Raw genomic sequence first — 20,750 nt, forward strand, 5'->3', positions numbered from 1 at the left:
CTAAAGGCCAGGGCAATTCTAGTGCATAAGATACACAGAAATTTAACTTTGTATAAGAAATTGTAATAAAAAAAGTTTTAAACCTCAATATCTCCGAACTATATTTTTTGCAATAAATGACCCTTTTTCTAAAGTACTAATGGTAGAGACATGAAATTTTCACAGTAAGCCAAGTGGGAGATTCAACACATATGGTACTAGAATAATTAAAATATCCTGAGTTGTTTTGATTTTATGTTCATTTATTTACAAAATTCTGTCAAAAATTGAGTGTTAAAAAAAAAATTAACATGCCCCACAATACAGTTTTAGTAATAATTCTAGTTCAGTGTATCTGGAATGGAGCATTCAATAATTATGGAAAATTGTAAGTTGGTGTCTTAAAAAGTTTCCAAGATAATGGGTCTCAAAATTGGATAATTTGACATTGGCGGCATAGGACATACAATATCCCCTTAAGAAGTCTTTGAGCACTCACACATTTGGGAACCTTTTCCATAGGCTCAAATCTTTGTTAATAGTCTACAGTTGGACACTGTGTCCAATGCTTTCCAGAAATCAGGAATATGGAACCTGCCTCTTGCCCTCCATCCATGGTTCATGTGACAGCGAGTAAAAAGAGAACAACGTGTTCTCTCAGTGCTAATTTGTGGACAAAAGCTTTTCTGTCTCAAGGATAATTATGCCACAGAGTACTCTGGGTAAAACTGAATTGACCTGGTGACTATTTGTTTTCAACTCATTCAATTGCTTCTCAATGCCAGGGATGCCTATTTCTAAGTTGTCTGCACAGGAACCTGTGTGACAGTCAAACAATGGTACGTTTTCCACAAAAGAGGCTATGTGACAGTCAAACAATGGTATGTCGTCCACAAAGGAATTAGTGGGGCAATCAAATGATGAAATATTGCCCATACAGGAGTCTGTGTGACAGCCAAACAATGGTATCTACTCTTTTGTGAATGACTTTTTGAATTCACAATGTGAAATTTCAGCTTCCCTTCTGCCTTACCTGGCTGATCCACGAGTGACTGGGTTGAAGCCTTCACTAAGGCAAGACAGTTGTAGCTGTATGTTTCATGTATCTGTCTTTTATAGACACACAAATTTTTACTAACTTTTTGCTTGTCGACATTTCCATATTCTTTTTTGGGCTGAGAGTGCAACAATATCTTTTTCTTCAGCATTTTCCAAATTTTGTTCTGTGGGTTTTTCCATCCTTAACCCACTTACTCAGCATGTACTTATCCACAGCTTGATTTCCAATTAGTTTAAACTTTGTCCACGATGCCTCTGTATCCATCATACTGGAACTAAATTATGTCAGGCTTTACCGAAGTATGATGCTAACAACTGGTTATTATCTCCCCTAGCATTAAAACTCCCCTAGCCTTCTTGACGATGTAGTAATCATTGTCACTAAGACAACAACATGATCACTTACCCCTGTCTCCGTAGTGACAGTGTTGAAAATTGAGGCCTGTTCATAGCTACAAAATCTTAAATATTTCCATTGTGTGTGGGTTATTTACCTAGATTTTCAAGACAGTTTTTGGAAAACTGTGTTGAGAATTACTACTCAAACCTGTCTGTCCATTCCACCAGGAACGAATCCGATGAAGTCCAAGTCTATACTAAGTAGGTTTAAGACACTTCCACGCTACTGACCAGAGACTTTCTTTGCATGTTTCTACAACTGTTACCATGGAACTGGGTGGCCAGTAAAAACATCCCATGATTAATTTGAGTTCACCAAGGCTGGTTATTCATGTCCGCATAAATTCACAGTCAGACTAAATTTTGACGTTGACAAATGGTATTTTTAACCACTGCGATGAACACACCACGTCCTATGGTGTGTAACCTGTATTTTCAATATAGCTTTCAGCCTCATTAAATATTCTGGAGCTTTTTACTTCGGCTTTCACTCACCTCACTGTTCAGAGTATCACTTGATTGTGGCATCTTTCCTAGAGGGAAGTAAATTCACGAAATTTGTTATTACAGTCTGGTAATTACTGTTAAAATTTTGACAGTCAGAAAGGCTTTGTATAAGATCTGATTTTGCTCTCTGCATATCAACTGGCAAGCCATCATCAGAAGACTATCATCTAGCATAAAAACCTTCATGTACTCTGCTAACCAAGTAACTGCTTCCTCTGTGTTGTGCACCCCTATCTATCAATGGAAGTCCTACAATTCTCCATCCCGTAATGCAGGTCCAGAAACTATCAGTCACGACTGTCGCAGGATTGATGGTGCCTTTGGTTGAGACCCTTTACTTGACACCAAACCAAAGGACTTACCGGTCAAGCCCATTGAGATCAGCTGCCCACAAAGCATACGATTGATGCGAATGCTCATGACAACAAATAGTGAGTCCAGCTGCTACACATTTGTTGCTCATAATGCATAAGCATGGATTTCAAACAAATCTAAACACTTGAGTTTATCAGGAGGACTTAATTTCTGTTGAAGCTTCCATGTTATCAGATGACAGAAAAGCACCCTCTTCAGCAATCTTGGTTATTCTACTCACCCGGAAGTGGAGCTGCAGATTTTTGTAGTATGAGTCCCAGTCTTCGTCTTCTGGGCAAAATTGCTCAAATGTTTCTGTTGGATGCTGTTCTGGCTTGATGAGCTGCCGCAGTATAAGCTGCATTTGCTGTTGTTGTTGCAAAATTGGCTTTTGTAGTTCTTCTTCATGTTCTTGATGTTTCATTTGAGGTTTCAGCTGTTCCTGCTACAGATTCACGAATGCCAAACCCAAGGTCACTGAACTTTGTTGTTCTTACACACACACAAAGTTCGAGTCCTCATCAGCAGTATTACACCAGCTACAGTGCAACACACCTTTTATTTCATAGAAAATATAGATACATTGTAACCACTTGATACTTTACAATTCAAGTACATGCCTGGTCATTGAAAATTGCAGAACACACCAAGAGAATCATCCTGATAATACTAGTTCAAGGTAATCTGTCAGACTGTAGAACAGTAATCCAAAACATAGTCCAACTGATATCCAATAAACATCCAGGACACGAAAGCACAGTTTAAGTGTGGTGGAGACTTTAGAACAGCATGATTCAAAGTGTCTTGCAATGGCATGAAGCTGGGTTTTATCTCTGGCTTGATTCAGTGGTCAGGCCCATACGACAGCTCTTCTCATTGATAACCGGAAATCACAGGGTATTGGCTTTGCTGTCAGATGACAGAGATATAGCATTAGTCATGAAATTAAGCATTTTTTCTCTTTGTTTCTTTACTGTGTTGCCTATTCCTGGGTGCATTTCTCTTGGTCACTTTATACTCTATTTAAGAATACCCACTATGGGTTGGTTTACTGCCTGTCTGTTTTTAACTTATGATGTCAGGAACACATTGCACGGTATTGTGTGTTTCACTATGAATGTATTACAAACCATTACTTTAGATCACACACTTATTAACAGAACATACATGAGCAGATGTTGTGCAACACTTCCTTTCACTTGGTAGGCTGCAGAGAAAAGTCTCAAAACTATAGGACAGTGGAGTGTTTTAGACTAAAATTTAGTTGTTCAATTTCTCTCTCTAAATACTGTAATAGGTGCTCTTGAATGTGTCTGTAAATTTTCAAATATTCATAGCTTACTCTTCTATTAATTTCAATGCACTACAACAGGCAGCACTGACACTGAACCATTATATGGTTCCTTACTACTACGAAACTTATCGTGAAAAATACTTTTTACATCCCTACTACTATTCATAACTTCTCCTCCTCAGTCCTACGATTGGTTGGCAGCAAGATGGCCTCTTAGATGCTCTTCTGAAATTGCAACTTCTTGCCAGAATGAGATTTTCACTCTCCAGCGGAGTGTGCGCTGATATGAAACTTTCTGGCAGATTAAAACTGTGTGCCCAACCGAGACTCGAACTCGGGACCTTTGCCTTTCGTGGGCGAGTGCTCTACCATCTGAGCTACCGAAGCACGACTCACGCCCAGTCCTCACAGCTTTACTTCTGCCAGTATCTCGTCTCCTACCTTCCAAACTTTACAGAAGCTCTCCTGCGAACCTTGCAGAACTAGCACTCCTGAAAGAAAGGATATTGTGGAGACATGGCTTAGCCACAGCCTGGGGGATGTTTCCAGAATGAGATTTTCACTCTGCAGCGGAGTGTGCGCTGATATGAAACTTCCTGACAGATTAAAACTGTGTGCCCGACCGAGATTCGAACTCGGGACCTTTGCCTTTTGCGGGCAAGTGCTCTACCATCTGAGCTACTGAAGCACGACTCACGCAGGAGAGCTTCTGTAAAGTTTGGAAGGTAGGAGACGAGATACTGGCAGAAGTAAAGCTGTGAGGACCGGGCGAGAGTCGTGCTTCAGTAGCTCAGATGGTAGAGCACTTGCCCACGAAAGGCAAAGGTCCCGAGTTCGAGTCTCGGTCGGGCACACAGTTTTAATCTGCCAGGAAGTTTCATATCAGCGCACACTCCGCTGCAGAGTGAAAATCTCATTCTGGAAACATCCCCCAGGCTGTGGCTAAGCCATGTCTCCACAATATCCTTTCTTTCAGGAGTGCTAGTTCTGCAAGGTTCGCAGGAGAGCTTCTGTAAAGTTTGGAAGGTAGGAGACGAGATACTGGCAGAAGTAAAGCTGTGAGGACTGGGCGTGAGTCGTGCTTCGGTAGCTCAGATGGTAGAGCACTCGCCCACGAAAGGCAAAGGTCCCGAGTTCGAGTCTCGGTTGGGCACACAGTTTTAATCTGCCAGGAAGTTTGCAACTTCTTGGTTTGGTGGTAAAGCTACCCTTCCATTCTTACAGGCATAAACTGACCTTTATCTACTTCTTGCCCTTTTACCACCAGCTTTTCCCTCCTCAGTCAACATTCGCACACCAGCTGTAGAGGATAACCAATGAAGTTAAGTTTTCTTTTCCTTTGTTCTTTTCACATTGCTTCTTTTTGCTTACATTTTTCTCAAACCGCTTTATTTATAACCCTGGCAGTCATAGCTTTGTGGCACTTTCTGCCAGGATCACTTTCAAAAACATTCCAGTTTAGATATTTCATTTTTACTGAGCCTTTCATTTTTTGGTGCTGTTCAGCTGTGGAACAAGCTAAGGAGTCACAGTGCATACAAATCTCAAATTAACTTAGTATTAGGTGAGGCTGGTATGGTATAAGTATTTTCTTTGTAAGGTTGTTTCCATGTCACCATCATAAGGGAGATAATGACTGGAACAAGACTACATGTTGCAGTTCCAATAAACTACATCCATAAGCTGCTCAAAATGGAACAATGATTTCATTTCACTACTCTTAACATATGCACACATCTATAAAACTAGTTCTTGGTAGTAAGATCTTCAATTTTATTCAGGACCAAGACACTGCTTACAAATCATGATTTATAAAAGAACTGCATTTGCCATATTCTGTGCTCTCTTACTGACTGACATTTGACATTGCAAAGTTTTGCACTGCAATACAACGTATCTCCCAACACTCTCTCACGCCTACATCCCCTTCTCCGCTCCCCCCTCTCCTTACACGAAGTGAGGCATCGTTTGGCATTTCCTGGCGTGATGTGTGGCTTATGAGCAGCCACTCGACCATGAAATCCAAGTTTTCTTACCTCCCGCATAACTGTCACAGTACTTGCAGTGGATTCCGATGCAGTTTGGAATTCCTGTGTGATGGTCTGCATAGATGTCTGTCTGTTACACATTACAACTCTCTTCAACTGTTGGTGGTCTCAAGTCAGTCAACAGACAAGGTCAGCCTGTATGCTTTTGTGCAGTACGTGTCCCTTAATGTTTCCACTTCACTAACACATCCCCCCATGAACCATGGACCATGGACCTTGCCGTTGGTGGGGAGGCTTGCGTGCCTCAGCGATACAGATGGCTGTGCCGTAGATGCAACCACAACGGAGGGGTATCTGTTGAAAGGCCAGACAAACGTGTGGTTCCTGAAGAGGGGCAGCAGCTTTTTCAGTAGTTGCAGGGGCAACAGTCTGGATGATTGACTGATCTGGCCTTGTAACATTAACTAAAACGGCCTTGCTCTGCTGGTACTGCGAACGGCTGAAAGTGAGGGGAAACTACGGCTGTAATTTTTCCCGAGGGCATGCAGCTTTACTGTATGATTAAAAGATGATGATGGCGTCCTCTTGGGTAAACTATTCCGGAGGTAAAATAGTCCCCCATTCGGATCTCCGGGTGGGGACTACTCAGGAGGACGTCGTTATCAGGAGAAAGAAAACTGGCATTCTATGGATCGGAGTGTGGAATGTCAGATCCCTTAATCGGGCAGGTAGATTAGAAAATTTAAAAAGGGAAATGGATAGGTTAAAGTTAGATATAGTGGGAATTAGTGAAGTTTGGTGGCAGGAGGAACAAGACTTTTGGTCACGTGAATACAGGGTTATAAATACAAAATTAAATAGGGGTAATGCAGGAGTAGGTTTAATAATGAATAAAAAATAGGAGTGCAGATAAGCTACTACAAACAGCATAGCTCTGCAGATGATGAAGAAATTAATGAAATGTATCATGAGATAAAAGAAATTATTCAGGTAGTGAAGGGAGACGAAAATTTAATAGTCATGGGTGACTGGAATTCGAGAGTAGGAAAAGGGAGAGAAGGAAACATAGTAGGTGAATACAGATTGGGGAAAAGAAATGAAAGAGGAAGCCGTCTGGTAGAATTTTGCACAGAGCATAATTAATCATAGCTAACACTTTGTTCAAGAATCATGAAAGAAGGTTGTATACATGGAAGAACCCTGGAGATACTAATAGGTATCAGATAGATTATATAATGGTAAGACAGAGATTTAGGAACCAGGTTTTAAATTGTAAGACATTTCCAGGGGCAGATGTGGACTCTGACCACAATCTATTGGTTATGACCTGTAGATTAAAACTGAAGAAACTGCAAAAAGGTGGGAATTTAGGAGATGGGACCTGGCTAAACTGACTAAACCAGAGGTTGCACAGAGTTTCAGGAAGAGCATAAGGGAACAATTGACAGGAATGGGGGAAAGAAATACAGTAGAAGAAGAATGGGTAGCTTTGGGGGATGAAGTACTGAAGGCAGCAGATGATCAAGTAGGTAAAAAGATGAGGGCTGGTAGAAATCCTTGGGTAACAGAAGAAATATTGAATTTAATTGATGAAAAGAGAAAATATAAAAATGCAGTAAATGAAGCAGGCAAAAAGGAATACAAACATCTCAAAAATGAGATTGACAGGAAGTCCAAAACTGCTAAGCAGGGATGGCTAGAGGACAAATGTAAGGATGTAGATGCTTATCTCACTAGGGGTAAGATAGATACTGCCTACAGGAAAATTAAAGAGACCTTTGGAGAAAAGAGAACCACTTGTATGAATATCAAGAGCTCAGAAGGAAACCCAGTTCTAAGCAAAGAAGGGAAAGCAGAAAGGCAGAAGGAGTATATAGAGGGTCTATACAAGGCCGATGTATTTGAGGACAATATTATGGAAATGGAAGAGGATGTAGATGAAGATGAAATGGGAGATATGATACTGCGTGAAGAGTTCGACAGAGCACTGAAAGACCTGAGTCGAAACAAGACCCCAGGAGTAGACAACATTCCATTAGAACTACTGACAGCCTTGGGAGAGCCAGTCATGATAAAACTCTACCATCTGGTGAGCAAGATGTATGAGACAGGTGAAATACCCTCAGACTTCAAGAAGAATATAACAATTCCAATCCCAAAGAAAGCAGGTGTTGATAGATGTGAAAATTACCAAACTATCAGTTTAATAAGTCACAGCTGCAAAATACTAATGCGAATTCTTTACAGACGAATGGAATAACTGGTAGAAGTCGACCTCGGGGAAGATCAGTTTGGATTCCATAGAAATGTTGCAACACGTGAGGCAATACTGACCTTACACCTTATCTTAGAATAAAGATTAAGGAAAGGCAAACCTATGTTTCTAGCATTTGTAGACTTAGAGAAAGCTTTTGACAATGTTGATTGGAATACTCTCTTTCAAATTCTAAAGGTGACAGGGGTAAAATACAGAGAGCGAAAGGCTATTTACAATTTGTACAGAAACCAGATGGCAGTTATAAGAGTCGAGGGATATGAAAGGGAAGCAGTGGTTGGGAAGGGAGTGAGACAGGGTTGTAGCCTCTCCCCGATGTTATTCAATCTGTATATTGAGCAAGCAGTGAAGGAAACAAAAGAAAAGTTCGGAGTAGGTATTAAAATCCATGGAGAAGAAATAAAAACTTTGAGGTTCGCCGATGACATTGAAATTCTGTCAGAGACAGCAAAGGACTTGGAAGAGCAGTTGAACGGAATGGACAGTGTCTTGAAAGGAGGATATAAGATGAACGCCAACAAAAGCAAAACGAGGATAATGGAATATAGTCGAATTAAGTCGGGTGATGCTGAGGGAATGAGATTACGAAATGAGACACTTAAAGTAGTAAAGGAGTTTTGCTATTTGGGGAGCAAAATAACTGATGATGGTCAAAGTAGAGAAGATATAAAATGTAGACTGGCAATGGCAAGGAAAGCGTTTCTGAATAAGAGAAATTTGTTTACATCGAGTATACATTTAAGGTCAGGAAGTCGTTTCTGAAAGTATTTGTATGGAGTGTAGCCATGTATGGAAGTGAAACATGGACAATAAATAGTTTGGACAAGAAGAGAATAGAAGCTTTCGAAATGTGGTGCTACAGAAGAATGCTGAAGATTAGATGGGTAGATCACGTAACTAATGAGGAGGTGTTGAATAGAATAGGGGAGAAGAGGAGTTTGTGGCACAACTTGACAAAACGAATGGACCGGTTGGTAGGGCATGTTCTGAGGCACCAAGGGATCACAAATTTAGTATTGGAGGGCAGTGTGGAGGGTAAAAATCGTAGAGGGAGACCAAGAGAAGAATACACTAAGCAGATTCAGAAGGATGTGGGTTGCAGTAAGTACTGGGAGATGAAGAAGCTTGCACAGGATAAAGTAGCATGGAGAGCTTCATCAGACCAGTCTCAGGACTGAAGACCACAACAACAACAACAACAACAACAACAACATCATCATATCAGAAACAGTGGCCCTAAGGATGTTTAGGAATGTGGAAATCTCGCATACAGACATATGACAGAAGTGACACCCAATCACTTGATCACGTTCGAAGTCTGTGAGTTATGCAGAGTGCCCCATTGTTCTCTCTCACAATGTCTAATGACTAATGAGGTTGCTGATATGGAGTACTTGGCAGTAGGTGGCAGCACAATGCACCTAATATGGATAACATTTGTTTTTGGGGATATCCGGATAGTTTTGATCACATAGTGTATCTACTGCTTTTTGGATCTCGTTGACTAACAGAGTGAGCTGAGTTTCACACTATCATTGTTTCGGAATCTATTTTGATTCCTAGAAAGGGAATTTTCAGTCTCCAGAAGTATCTTAATATATGAGCATAAAAGATGTTCCAATATTCTACAAGAGATTAACTTCAGAGATAAAGGCTTATAGTTTCCTGCATCTGTTTGATGACCCTTCTTGAAAATGGGAATGACCTGCACTTTTTTTCAATCATTAAGAATGCTTTGCTCCTCCAGTGACCTATGCTACATTGCTGCGAGAAGAGGAGAAAGTTCTTTCACATACTCGATGCAGCATATTTGTATTTCATCAGGTCCAGTAACCTTTCTTGTGTTGAGCAACATTAGCTGATTTTCTATCTTATGGTCACTTACTTTGATATCTGTCATTTTGACATTTGTATGATGATTTAAAGGAGGCACCACAGTAGTATCTTTCTAAATGAAACAGTTTTGAACAAAGACATTTGTTATTTCAGCCTTCCCTGTGTCATCCTCTGTTTTGAAGCCATTATGGTCACAAAGTTCCTAGACAGACAGCTTCAATCCATTTAACGATTAAATGTCAGATCAAAACTTCTTATGATTTTCTTTCAAGTTGCTAGACAGGAATTAACTTTTGAGTTCACTGAATGCTTCACACATGGTGATAATTATACTGTTTTTGGCTTAGTTCAGCTTTTGTTTGTACGAGAGGCTTTGCTTCTTTTTAAACTTGCAGTGAGGCTGTCTTTGCTTTTGTATCAGCTTTCTAACACGCCTATCAAGCCAAAGTGGGCCTTTCCCATTCCTCACAACTCAGTTGGTACATATCTGTCTAAAGTGTGTTGTACAATCCTCTTGAACTTCAACTCTCTCATCATCTGCTTTTATTTGATCTATCATCTACTACAGAGCCTAAAAAGCACTTCGTGGACAGTTTATGGCAATTGTTTATCCTATCACTGTACGAATTTTTTTGCTACCTGCCCTCCTATCGGTCGAAAGTACACAAATAATTCTGTTCCAACCAGTTCCAACCACCATCCAGTCACGATTCTCTATCCATCCACCCTTGAGCAAACAGCTATTCACAATAAAAAAATATATATATTATAATAATAATTTTGAACTTACCATTCCTTCCACTGCCAAAGGTTCCATGATGGTGGTCATGAATTACAGTGACTGGCTGGCTCGGGGACTCCCACCAATATCTCTGCTCACAAACCTAACCATTAACCATTATTTCCCACTGCAGAAGGCCAATACGACCTCCAGAGGCACATCAAAAAATTAGGGCCATTCAAAAACATTTCAGGGAAATCTTATACCTACCCCAATCATGCAACCTACTGTAAGCAGAGCTTCAACATGTTCCTGAAACTCCACAAGCTCACATGCTTTCGTCTTCCAACTGGTTTCCCCAATGTGCCTGTTTAAAACCATGCCAAACAAATTTTCTCTTCCTTGTTTGACTAGTATCTCAAACAAATGTCCTACACTTTCCTTTTCTTATCCATGACACTAATAATTCTTCACTGCATTTCCACCATTCCTGTCCTATTATATTACCATCAGACTTCTTGCTTGTCACTGTAGATGCTATGTCCCTCTACTTCATCTCCATTTCCTTGAGTTTGCTGACAAGGAGCACGAACTTTCCAAGCACCATATCTACAAATGGTTCAAATGGCTCTGAGCACTATGGGACTTAACATCTATGGTCATCAGTCCCCTAGAACTTAGAACTACTTAAACCTAACTAACCTAAGGACATCACACAACACCCAGCCATCACGAGGCAGAGAAAATCCCTGACCCCGCCGGGAATCGAACCCAGGAACCCGGGCGTGGGAAGCGAGAACGCTACCGCGCGACCACGAGCTGCGGGCACCATATCTACAACCTATAATTATTTATCCTCTCAAGGTCACACCTATAGAATTGTCACTGATATTTGCATTTTCCTACTCCTAATTTCAACATGATTATGGGTCACCTACAGGAATACTCCTTATCTATGTGACGCCTCCAAATATTTGCTTGCTTCAGATGAACCAGTAACATATTCATGCGCTGAACCCAAGGCATGTATAGCCTCTGTCTTTGCTCCATTACCACAATATTTATTTTTCAAATCCACTTTAGCTGATCTTTCTCAACTTGACAAACTATTTTCTAGGATACAGATCTCCTCTTTTCTGATGTCTTCACAAACACCTCTGTCCACATCTAACAATATCACGAAAAGTAAAGTTGCTACTCTCACTATATAGCTTAGATGCTGAGTTGCAGGTAGGCACAACAAAAAGACTCTCGCAATTAAAGCTTTCGGCCACTAAGTCCTTCATCAACAATAGACACTCACTCACTCACTCACTCACTCACTCACTCTCTCTCTCTCTCTCTCTCTCCCACCCCCCCTCTCCTCCTCCTCCTCCTCCTCCTCCTCCTCCTCATGTAAACACAACTCATACACACAACTGCAGTCTCAGGCAACTGAAACCACACTAATCAACATCTAGTACACCAATGGTCCACAGTACTTCCACTTTGACAGCTGTTACCCATTCCAAATCACGAAGACCCTCTCCTTCAGGCTTGGCACCCATAGGTTCCGCATCTTCACTGGGAAACAGATATTACCCAAACATGTTGATAGTTTTGCCCAGCTGTTCCAGAAACAAGTTTACAGGTCTATTTCTTCACGTGACACTGCCAATCCTGCCAGCCACTAACTAGTGTTTTCTTTATCACATAATACCACACTGCCCATGAGAATTTCTTGTAAGAAACTGCCTGGATTTTACTGACTGTGATGCATTAATTTTATTTTTATACAATGACATTTCTTCTTCTACACCAGTGGCCTTCCAGAGCTAAAACTAATTACTTTTCAACGGACTTATGAAATGTCTTACAAGCTATTTTATAACTACTCACAACAACTTTCTCATAATTGACTTCCTCCAGTTTATTAACAATACAGAATAAAACATGCTTTCACATAGTAGTTGATGTGTCAAGTGAATTCTTTAACAACTTATAAGAGCCTAACTTTCTAATTTACAATGATTACAATGTTTTCAAACTATTAATAGTTGTGTTCTGTGGGCTTGCTCAATGTTTCCTTTTCCATAATAGTTGAAAGGCCTGTATCAGACTGAATGCAGCAGACAGCAGCAAAAGTTCTGCCATTTCCACCTGTATAAGTGCCCCAACCAATATCAGATCTTAAAATATTACTTTACGACAGGCCTCGGATCACAAAGTAACTAACAGTTTTATGAGTTTTCACTACTCAGGACTGTACCCTTTCAAACTCAAGTATATCCTTGGCCAGGGTTTCAGATATCTCATTCTGAATTGAGGCAAATCCTATAAAAAATCCTACCCTCTTCCTCAAACATAGTAGAACACACCCAATCTCTGAAAATTCTAATCTATCTCTGCTCCATATCCTACCCATCCTGCATTATTTTTCTATAGATGACTGGGGTTGAAGACTTGTCTCCTATTACCTACTGCAGTTGTTCCATCACAGACATTTCCTATCCAATCAAAGGCAGATTCACATGTAAAACCAGCCACAAAATATACCAGCTATCTAACAGTATGAATGTTGATAGTTTGACTGTGGCTAACCAATAATTCCACCATCATTACTGAACATGTCACATACTATATAAAAGGTAATGTCACAAGGTGCTTTAATGCTAGTAGCATTTGGATTCTGTCCTTCAATATCAGCCCCTCAGAATTGCACTAGTGGGAAATACATATTCAGCAACTTCAATCTTATTATAATCACCTCAACCTAAACCTCAGCTAGTCCATATCCTCAACAGCTCCCTTCATACTGTCTTCCATCTGCCACCAACCTTTCCCCCTCCTGGTGTTTCCCGCAGAACTCCTTTCCAGTCTTAGTATTGTAGTTCCCTTTTCCACCCCCCCCCCCCCCCCACCCCCAAAAAAAGTCCTCTTGTGCTCTATCCTCATTATTATTTCTAGTTTTGTCATTAATACTTAAAGCCACCTAGCTTCCCTCATTTGTGTTTATAAACAGTAACAGAAATTGAGAATTATTAGGACATTACTTTATTGATCTGAAATTTACAAGTTTTTCTGTGGACTGTTATGAACTGAGTCAGTTTCTTTTTCTTTAGTTTTGAACACTAAAGTTGTCCCTAATATTGATTATTTTGAACACCACAGTGCCTTAATAGGCACGATCTTACTGGAAATGATGTAATGTTGCTTTCCTAAGACCTTTGTACTGACTTACCAGTAGGATAGTATGACTACAGTATAAAGTGGACTCCATATTTCATTTTCACAAATCACAGCAAGAGGTACAGCAATAAACAGCAACAAAGAAAAATCCTTTGACTGAGTAATGAACCCTGGACCTTCAGGTGTGTGGCCTGACACTCACTCAGTTCCAGAGATTATACACTGAAGCCTCGAAAAAACGGGTATTGGCATGCGTATTCAAATACAGAGGTATGTAAACAGGCAGAATACTGCACTGAAGTTGGCAATGCCTATATAAGACAACAAGTGTCTGTCGCAGTTGTTAGATCACTTACTGCTGCTACAATGGCAAGTTATCAAGATTTAAGTGAGTTAGAATGTGGTGATATAGTTGGCGCACGAGCGATAGGACACAGCATCTCTGAGGTAGCGATGAAGTGGAGATTTTCCCGTACTACAATTTTAAGAGTGTACCATGAATATCAGGAATCCGGTAAAACGTCAAATCTCCAACATCACTGCGGCCAGAAAACTGCAAGAACGAGACCAACAATAACTGAAGAGAATTGTTCAACGTGACTGATCACAGGCATCCATTCATGTCCATTGTGCATTCCAACAGACTTCGGCAATTCCAGCAGGACAATGCAACCCTACACACATCCAGAATTGCTACAGAGTGACTCCGGAAACGTTCTTCTGAGTTTAGACATTTCCGCTGGCCACCAAACTCCCCAGGCATGAGCATTATAGAGCATCTCTAGGAGGACTTGCAATGCGCTGTTCAGAAGAGGTCTCCTACCCCTCATACTCTCACGGATTTATGAACAGCACTGCAGGATTCATGGTGACAGTTCCCTCCAGCACAACTTCAGACATCAGTCGAATCCATGCCACGTCATGTCGCGGCACTTATGCATGCTCGCAGGGGTGTTATACGATATTAGGCAGGTGTACCAGTTTCTTTAGCTCTTCAGTGTATGACATACTAAAATGTCAATTCATCATCACATTTATAAATAATATTATATTTTTATTATTCTTGTAATTACAGTGCCACTAATACATCAGCTTTTTAATACTTGTTTTCTACCATACAAATTGACATACAGTGTTCTCCAGGCTAGTCACAATGTGTCCTTACAGACTGCTTTATAAGTGAATGCAAATGTGAAATGGGGTGCTGTATTATGCAGCCAGTAAGCATCAACATTTGTCTCATTCAGATAGCATTAAACTTTACTGCTTTAAATTACTAAAAACTTTTTTTTCCATTTCTCAGTTATTTGTGTTTGTTTCAAGAGGTTATAACAATCTTTAGGCACTTATTTCACATTTGTAACCTACCGCTCTAAAAAATAATCTATCAGTTAGTTCATAATAAAGTGTAACACAACATACTAACCTGTCACAAAGAAAAAAATATGCCATAATAATCCCCATGCGTGCAAGTGATGTGACTATTACATACAAATCAGATTCAGCGGCAGCAACTTTTGCACTCTGTTCATTTAGCGGAGTGTAAGTAACTGGTGGTGAACTTTTCAACTGACGCAGCCACCGACGTGTCATTAATCCCAGACCAATAATGAAACTAAAAACACCACATAAAATCAATTAAAATGTTATGGTAGCAATGGTTATTATGAATGGTAAAAAAATAGGTTTTATGTCCTTAGTAAGACAAAGTAATTATGAACCATTTCTTTACCTTCCATGTAAAACAGACACCAAAAAATTACAATTATGACAATATCAATTATCTTTTTGCAATAAATATTATTATGAAACATTAAAATAATGAACTTATATAAGAAGGCTCCCCCTATGCAGTCAGCAAAGTGAGCATCACCTTACATCATGGGAGAGGGAAAAAGAGGGTGGTGCTGTGATACAGACAAAAATTGATACGAAAAAGTACAAACCCCCCCCCCCCCCCCTCCCACACACACACACACACACACACACACACACACACACACACACACACACACACACACACAATGGGGAACAGTTGGCAGAAAAGTTGCCTGTGTGGCAAAGCAAACATGCCAAGTGTCACACAAACAAGTAGGAATGAATTATTAATGGTATAAAGGAAAGAGCTAATTGTTGGTACAGCTGCAGTACAGCATACACGTATTAGCAGGGCAAGAACTCTGAAATATTAAACCTGCTGAGGAATGAGACTGGTTTCAGTATGGTAATCTCCTTATGGACTTAGTGTACTTTTCATGGTGACTGGTATTTCTTCATCTAACAGATCCTTTATAAAAAGCAAGTAAAATTTTCTTAAAAATTAATTTCTGCCAACAGACTGTCACAAACTTAAGACAAAAATGGTAAATGCAATTCTAACCTGCACAAGGGCTAATTGTGGGCTGAAAGTAAATCAATAAATGAAACAATACTGTAAATTTTAGGAATTTACATGACAAGAAGCTGAAATGGAAGTCACATTTTACAGATAATCTTAAACATCCAGGCATTTTAAAATTTAGAAAGGATAAAAGCAGATTTTAAAGATGAAAATGTGAAAAAGTTCAGTTAAATTTTCAATTTTCATTCCCACGGCATCATATTATGGGACAGCTCATTGTGCAAGAAAGTGTTCGTTATACAAAAGCAAGTAATAAACATAATATTTTGTGTCCCTTCTAGGACCTCTTGTAAACAGTTCTTACAATATGATCTCTCAAGTTTTCTTGGTGCAATTAATTAATGGTGAGTTTCCAGACATCCTGCTTGCAGAACAACTGGAAGGAAACCATTAAGTTCTTTCCATAGTTGAGTATACTGACAACTGCCTCACTTTACATTTACTGTCTTACAATGTTTGTTTTCCACAATTATCATAATTCAAAAACAATAACAACATTCGTAAATAGAAAAGTACAAGGGGAAATGACTTACAATAACCACCACTCAGCCTTAGTGTGGCACAGAAAAAAGTGAGGTATTCAGCCATAAAAATATCTTTGACCACCTACCCAGTATGGTAAGGAATTTTACAGATAATAAGATTAATTTCAAATCAAAATAAAATGACATCTGTTTGACAAATCATCTTACTCCAAAAAATTTATGAGTACTTAATAATATGGCACATGTGATACATATCAGTCCCTCGTTTCAATGAAAATTCACATAAAATTATGGGAAACAAGAAAAGAAGAATTTTGAGCTCCAGGATCAGTGAACTTGTCTTCAAGTTTGAAATTATGCACGACAATGACTCCAGTCAAATGGATGAAAGTGAGATAAAACTGAGGCACCTAAAACCTGTAGCCCATCACTGAAAAATACAACACGAAGTTTCATCATAGTCATTACAACCAAAATGATGTGAGTAAAAGAAGAGTATATGGACTGGAGACATAATTAGTTTAAACAGTCCGGATTTGGTTGAAGATTGTAAGGAGTTGGCACTGGCAATCCACTAACAGATATTTAAGCATTTGGGAATGGATGTGGTCTGGACCAGGGGATATGTCAGGACAGTCAGAAAGGAGACTGAGAAATTTCAAGTCATTGAAGGAAGCATTATATGGCTCAGGGTGGCGTGGAGCAAAAGACAGGTGTTGTCATTCCACCCACTGTTTGAGGAGAGAAAAGGCGGGGCGGTAATTTTCAGATGCAGAGGTGCGAGCATAATACTCAGCAAGATGCTCTGTGATTATGTCTGAATCGGCAGAGACAGTTCCATGTGTAGAAATTCCAGGTACACCTGCAGGGGTCTGACAGCCATAAAGTTGTCAGAGCATGGTCCAAACCTGGGAAGGAGACATTCGTGTTCCAATGGTGGAGACGTAGTGTTCCCAACACTCCTGCTTCCATTGTTTGATGAGTAGGTGGACCTGAGCACAGAGCCATTTAAAGGCAACGAGATTCTCCAGGGGCTGGTGGTTCTTATGATGTTCAAGGGCCTGCCTACAGCTTCTAATGGCCACAGCAATTTCCAGTGACTATTAAGGCACTGACTTGTACCACAGGCAACCTGAGAAACAAGGGATTGCTGGTAGAATGAAATTTTCACTCTACAGCGGAGTGTGTGCTGATATGAAACTTCCTGGCAGATTAAAACTGTGTGCCGGACCGAGGCGAGGTACTGGCAGAAGTAAAAGCTGTGAGGACGGGGCGCGAGTCGTGCTTGAATAGCTCAGTTGGTAGAGCACTTGCCCACGAAAGGCAAAGGTCCCGAGTTCGAGTCTTGGTCCAGCACACAGTTTTAATCTGCCAGGAAGTTTCAAGGGATTGTTGATTCAGCTGCAGCAATGGTAGTAGTGATGGTGCCAATCACCTCATCGATGTTGCCATGCAACAGAGATTCAACGGTGGTAGCAGAGGTGAAAGCATCCCAGTCAGCCTTGGGAAGAGCCCATCTGAGCAAGCGTCCAGAGGAGGGATGCTGGGGGAGAGACAGGACGACTGGAAAGTGGTCACCACCACACAAGCTGACGTGAACTCTCCAGCTGATAGACGGGAGAAGGCCCGAACTGCAAACCAAGAGATCAATGGCCGAATACGTACCATGTGCCACACGGAAATGTGTGGGGCACCTGTGTTTAGGAGACAATGGTCGAGTTGAGTTAGTAGGTCCTTGACACCTTTACCATGGCCAGTTACCTTCGTTCAACTCCACAAAGTGTTATGGGCGTTAAAATCACCTAGAAGCAGAAAAGGTGGAGGGAGTTGGGAAACTAGTGTAGCCAGTACATGGAATGTCGCTTCACCATCTGAAGGGAGGTAGACATTACAGACGGTAATTTCCAGTGTTGTCCTCACAGCTTCTAAAGGTGTTTGAAGGGGCACAGGTTTGCTACAGACATAGGTAAGGACATAGACACCAACTCCACCTGACAGTCTGGCACAGTCAGTACAGTTTTTGTAGTACTCCCAACAGCCACAAAGGGCAGGGGTCCGCATTGCAGGAAATCGGGTTTCCTGAAGGGCACTGCAATAAGCAAGTGTAATGCTTAAGAGTTGTCAAAACTTAGCCAGGCAGGAGATAAAACCACCACAGTTCCACTGGAGGATGCTGCTTTCTGGAGTCGGGGAAGGCATGTAGTGACCAAGGAGGAAGGTTACACCTCAGCATCATCTGCTGCCACTGGTTGAGTATTTGGATCCATTGCCATTGTGGGTGAGTAGTTGGCAAGATCCATGTCCTCAGGGGAAGCTAAAATCGCCACCTTGTCCTCAGTCGCAGAACTGGTAGGGACTGATGGTGCAGGGGCCACTGGAGGGTCCTGTTTCTTAGCAGACTACTTCTTCATTTGCTTGCCCTCTTGCTTCTCTCTAGGAGCTTGCTGGGAGGACTTCTCTGAAGTAGCTTCAGGCATGGAGGAAGACCGTAAAGCCCTTCATCCAGCAGTTTGTGGCTCCTTTAGTCACTGGCAAGTGTCCACTGTGGCATTAGTGTAGATCTTGGAAGTGAAAGTCCCAAGGGACCCCTTCTATGCGAGGGGAGCCAGAGGAGGCAGTGCCTGTCTGGCTTTGGAGAGCGAATCAATGTCCCCGATGTTTAGGGGGATATTGCTCCCGATGTAGGTGCTTTGGGAGCAACAGAAGAAGAGGTGCCTCCAACCACCAAGGGGGCGGATGAATTAGGGCAGCCCAGTGGGCCTACTGTATGCAGCAGAGTGTGGAACTACCAGCACTTGTGAGGGTGATGTCGAGCAAATGGGGTGCAACCATTCAAATTTACGTTTAACCTCTTGGTAAGTCAGCTGGTCCAGGGTCTTGTACTCCATAATTTTTCACTCCTTTTGGAGTACTGTGCAGTCTGCCAGGCAGACGGAGTGGTGCTCTCCACAGTTGACATAAGTGGGAGGAGGTGCACGTGGAGTATTTGGATGCAGTGGACATTCACAGCCTCAACATGTGGCAATGGAATTGCACCGGGAAGACATGTGCCCGAATTTCCAGTACTTAAAGCACCACACAGGGGGAGGGACATACAGTTTGACATCACAGCAGTAAACCATCACCTTGACCTTTTCAGGCAATGAATCACCCTCAAAGGCCAAGAAGAATGCACCGGTACAAATTTCATTGTCTTTCGATACCACGTAGATGTGCCGGATGTAGTGAACACCCTGCTATTCTAAACTGTCATGGAGCCTGTCAGTGGACTGCAAGAGGAGGTCGCGATGGAAAATAATCCCCTGAACCGTGTCGAGGCTTTTATAGTGAGTGATGGAAATGGGAATATCACCCAGCTGGGCACAGGCAAGCAAGCCCTGGGTCTGGACCAGCGATGCTGTCTCAATCGAGACTGACACATTTCTCATTTTGGACAGAGCTGTCACTTCCCCAAACTTATCCTCCAAATGTTCAACAAAAAAATAGAGGCTTTGTAGCTAGAAAGGAGTCCCCATCTGTTCCGCTACAGACTAAATACCAAGGCAAATATGGCTCTCTTCTTTCTGTAGCCCTACATTCCTCCCATTGTGCTGAAAGGGAGGGAAATGATTTAGAGTCATACCTGAGAGCATTACATTCGATCTTTCCCTTCTCAGAGACAACTGGTGCCGTTCAGTCACCAGCAAGAGATGACTTGGTCTGCCTCATTGTGGGTCACTCCGATCAGAGGCTCTCTCCATTAAGTGCCTTGCAGCCACAGCAAAGGCCACCTGGCATGATGACTGTTGCTGGGAGTCCTGATGCCCCAAGAAGATGGGCATCTACTCCTTGGCATACATGGGGAGTTTGCAGTTCAGGCATCAGCAGTGCAATTCCTGTGTTGTCACGGAGCTACCACCAAATGGGTACATGATGGCCCCACCACAAGGGACTGGGGGGGTGGGGTGGGATGACTGACAGGTCAAGTGTGAGCTTTTTCCATAAACAAACTGTCAATGCATCAGTATGCAAAAAAGGACAGCATTTGTAGGGGAGAGATACGTTAGCTGCAGAAACATCAATACAGTTACTTCACAGATTTGTACAATCATAGTGCGAGAGTGATAGCCACTGGGGCCTGTTGTTGTCATCATGCCCAAACAAAATTCATCAGATGAGATAAGAAAATACAGGTTCTGTCAACTATGGTTACTTAAATACAAGATCTATTATGGGTGTATGAGGCCTCTTCAAAAAATTCGAAAACATTTGTAATCTCGTACCAATAGTGTGTTGGAGCAAAAT

General features: G+C 41.4%; 1 protein-coding gene across 3 annotated transcripts in view; it reads right to left on the reverse strand.

Moving 5' to 3' along the window:
- LOC124787742 (N-acetylneuraminate 9-O-acetyltransferase) overlaps positions 1-20,750 on the reverse strand; it is a 254,809-nt gene that overhangs the window by 89,488 nt on the left and 144,571 nt on the right. For all 3 annotated transcript variants that reach the window (XR_007015998.1, XM_047254605.1, XM_047254606.1), the window contains one exon: positions 15,007-15,195. Coding sequence is in view for 2 of the 3 variants with exons in the window: in XM_047254605.1 (XP_047110561.1) it covers positions 15,007-15,195 (189 nt within the window). In the remaining variant the exon portion in view is untranslated. The remainder of the gene's footprint in view (positions 1-15,006; positions 15,196-20,750) is intronic.

The sequence above is a fragment of the Schistocerca piceifrons genome, chromosome 3 (genome assembly GCF_021461385.2).
Source record: "Schistocerca piceifrons isolate TAMUIC-IGC-003096 chromosome 3, iqSchPice1.1, whole genome shotgun sequence".
NCBI lineage: Eukaryota > Metazoa > Arthropoda > Insecta > Orthoptera > Acrididae > Schistocerca > Schistocerca piceifrons.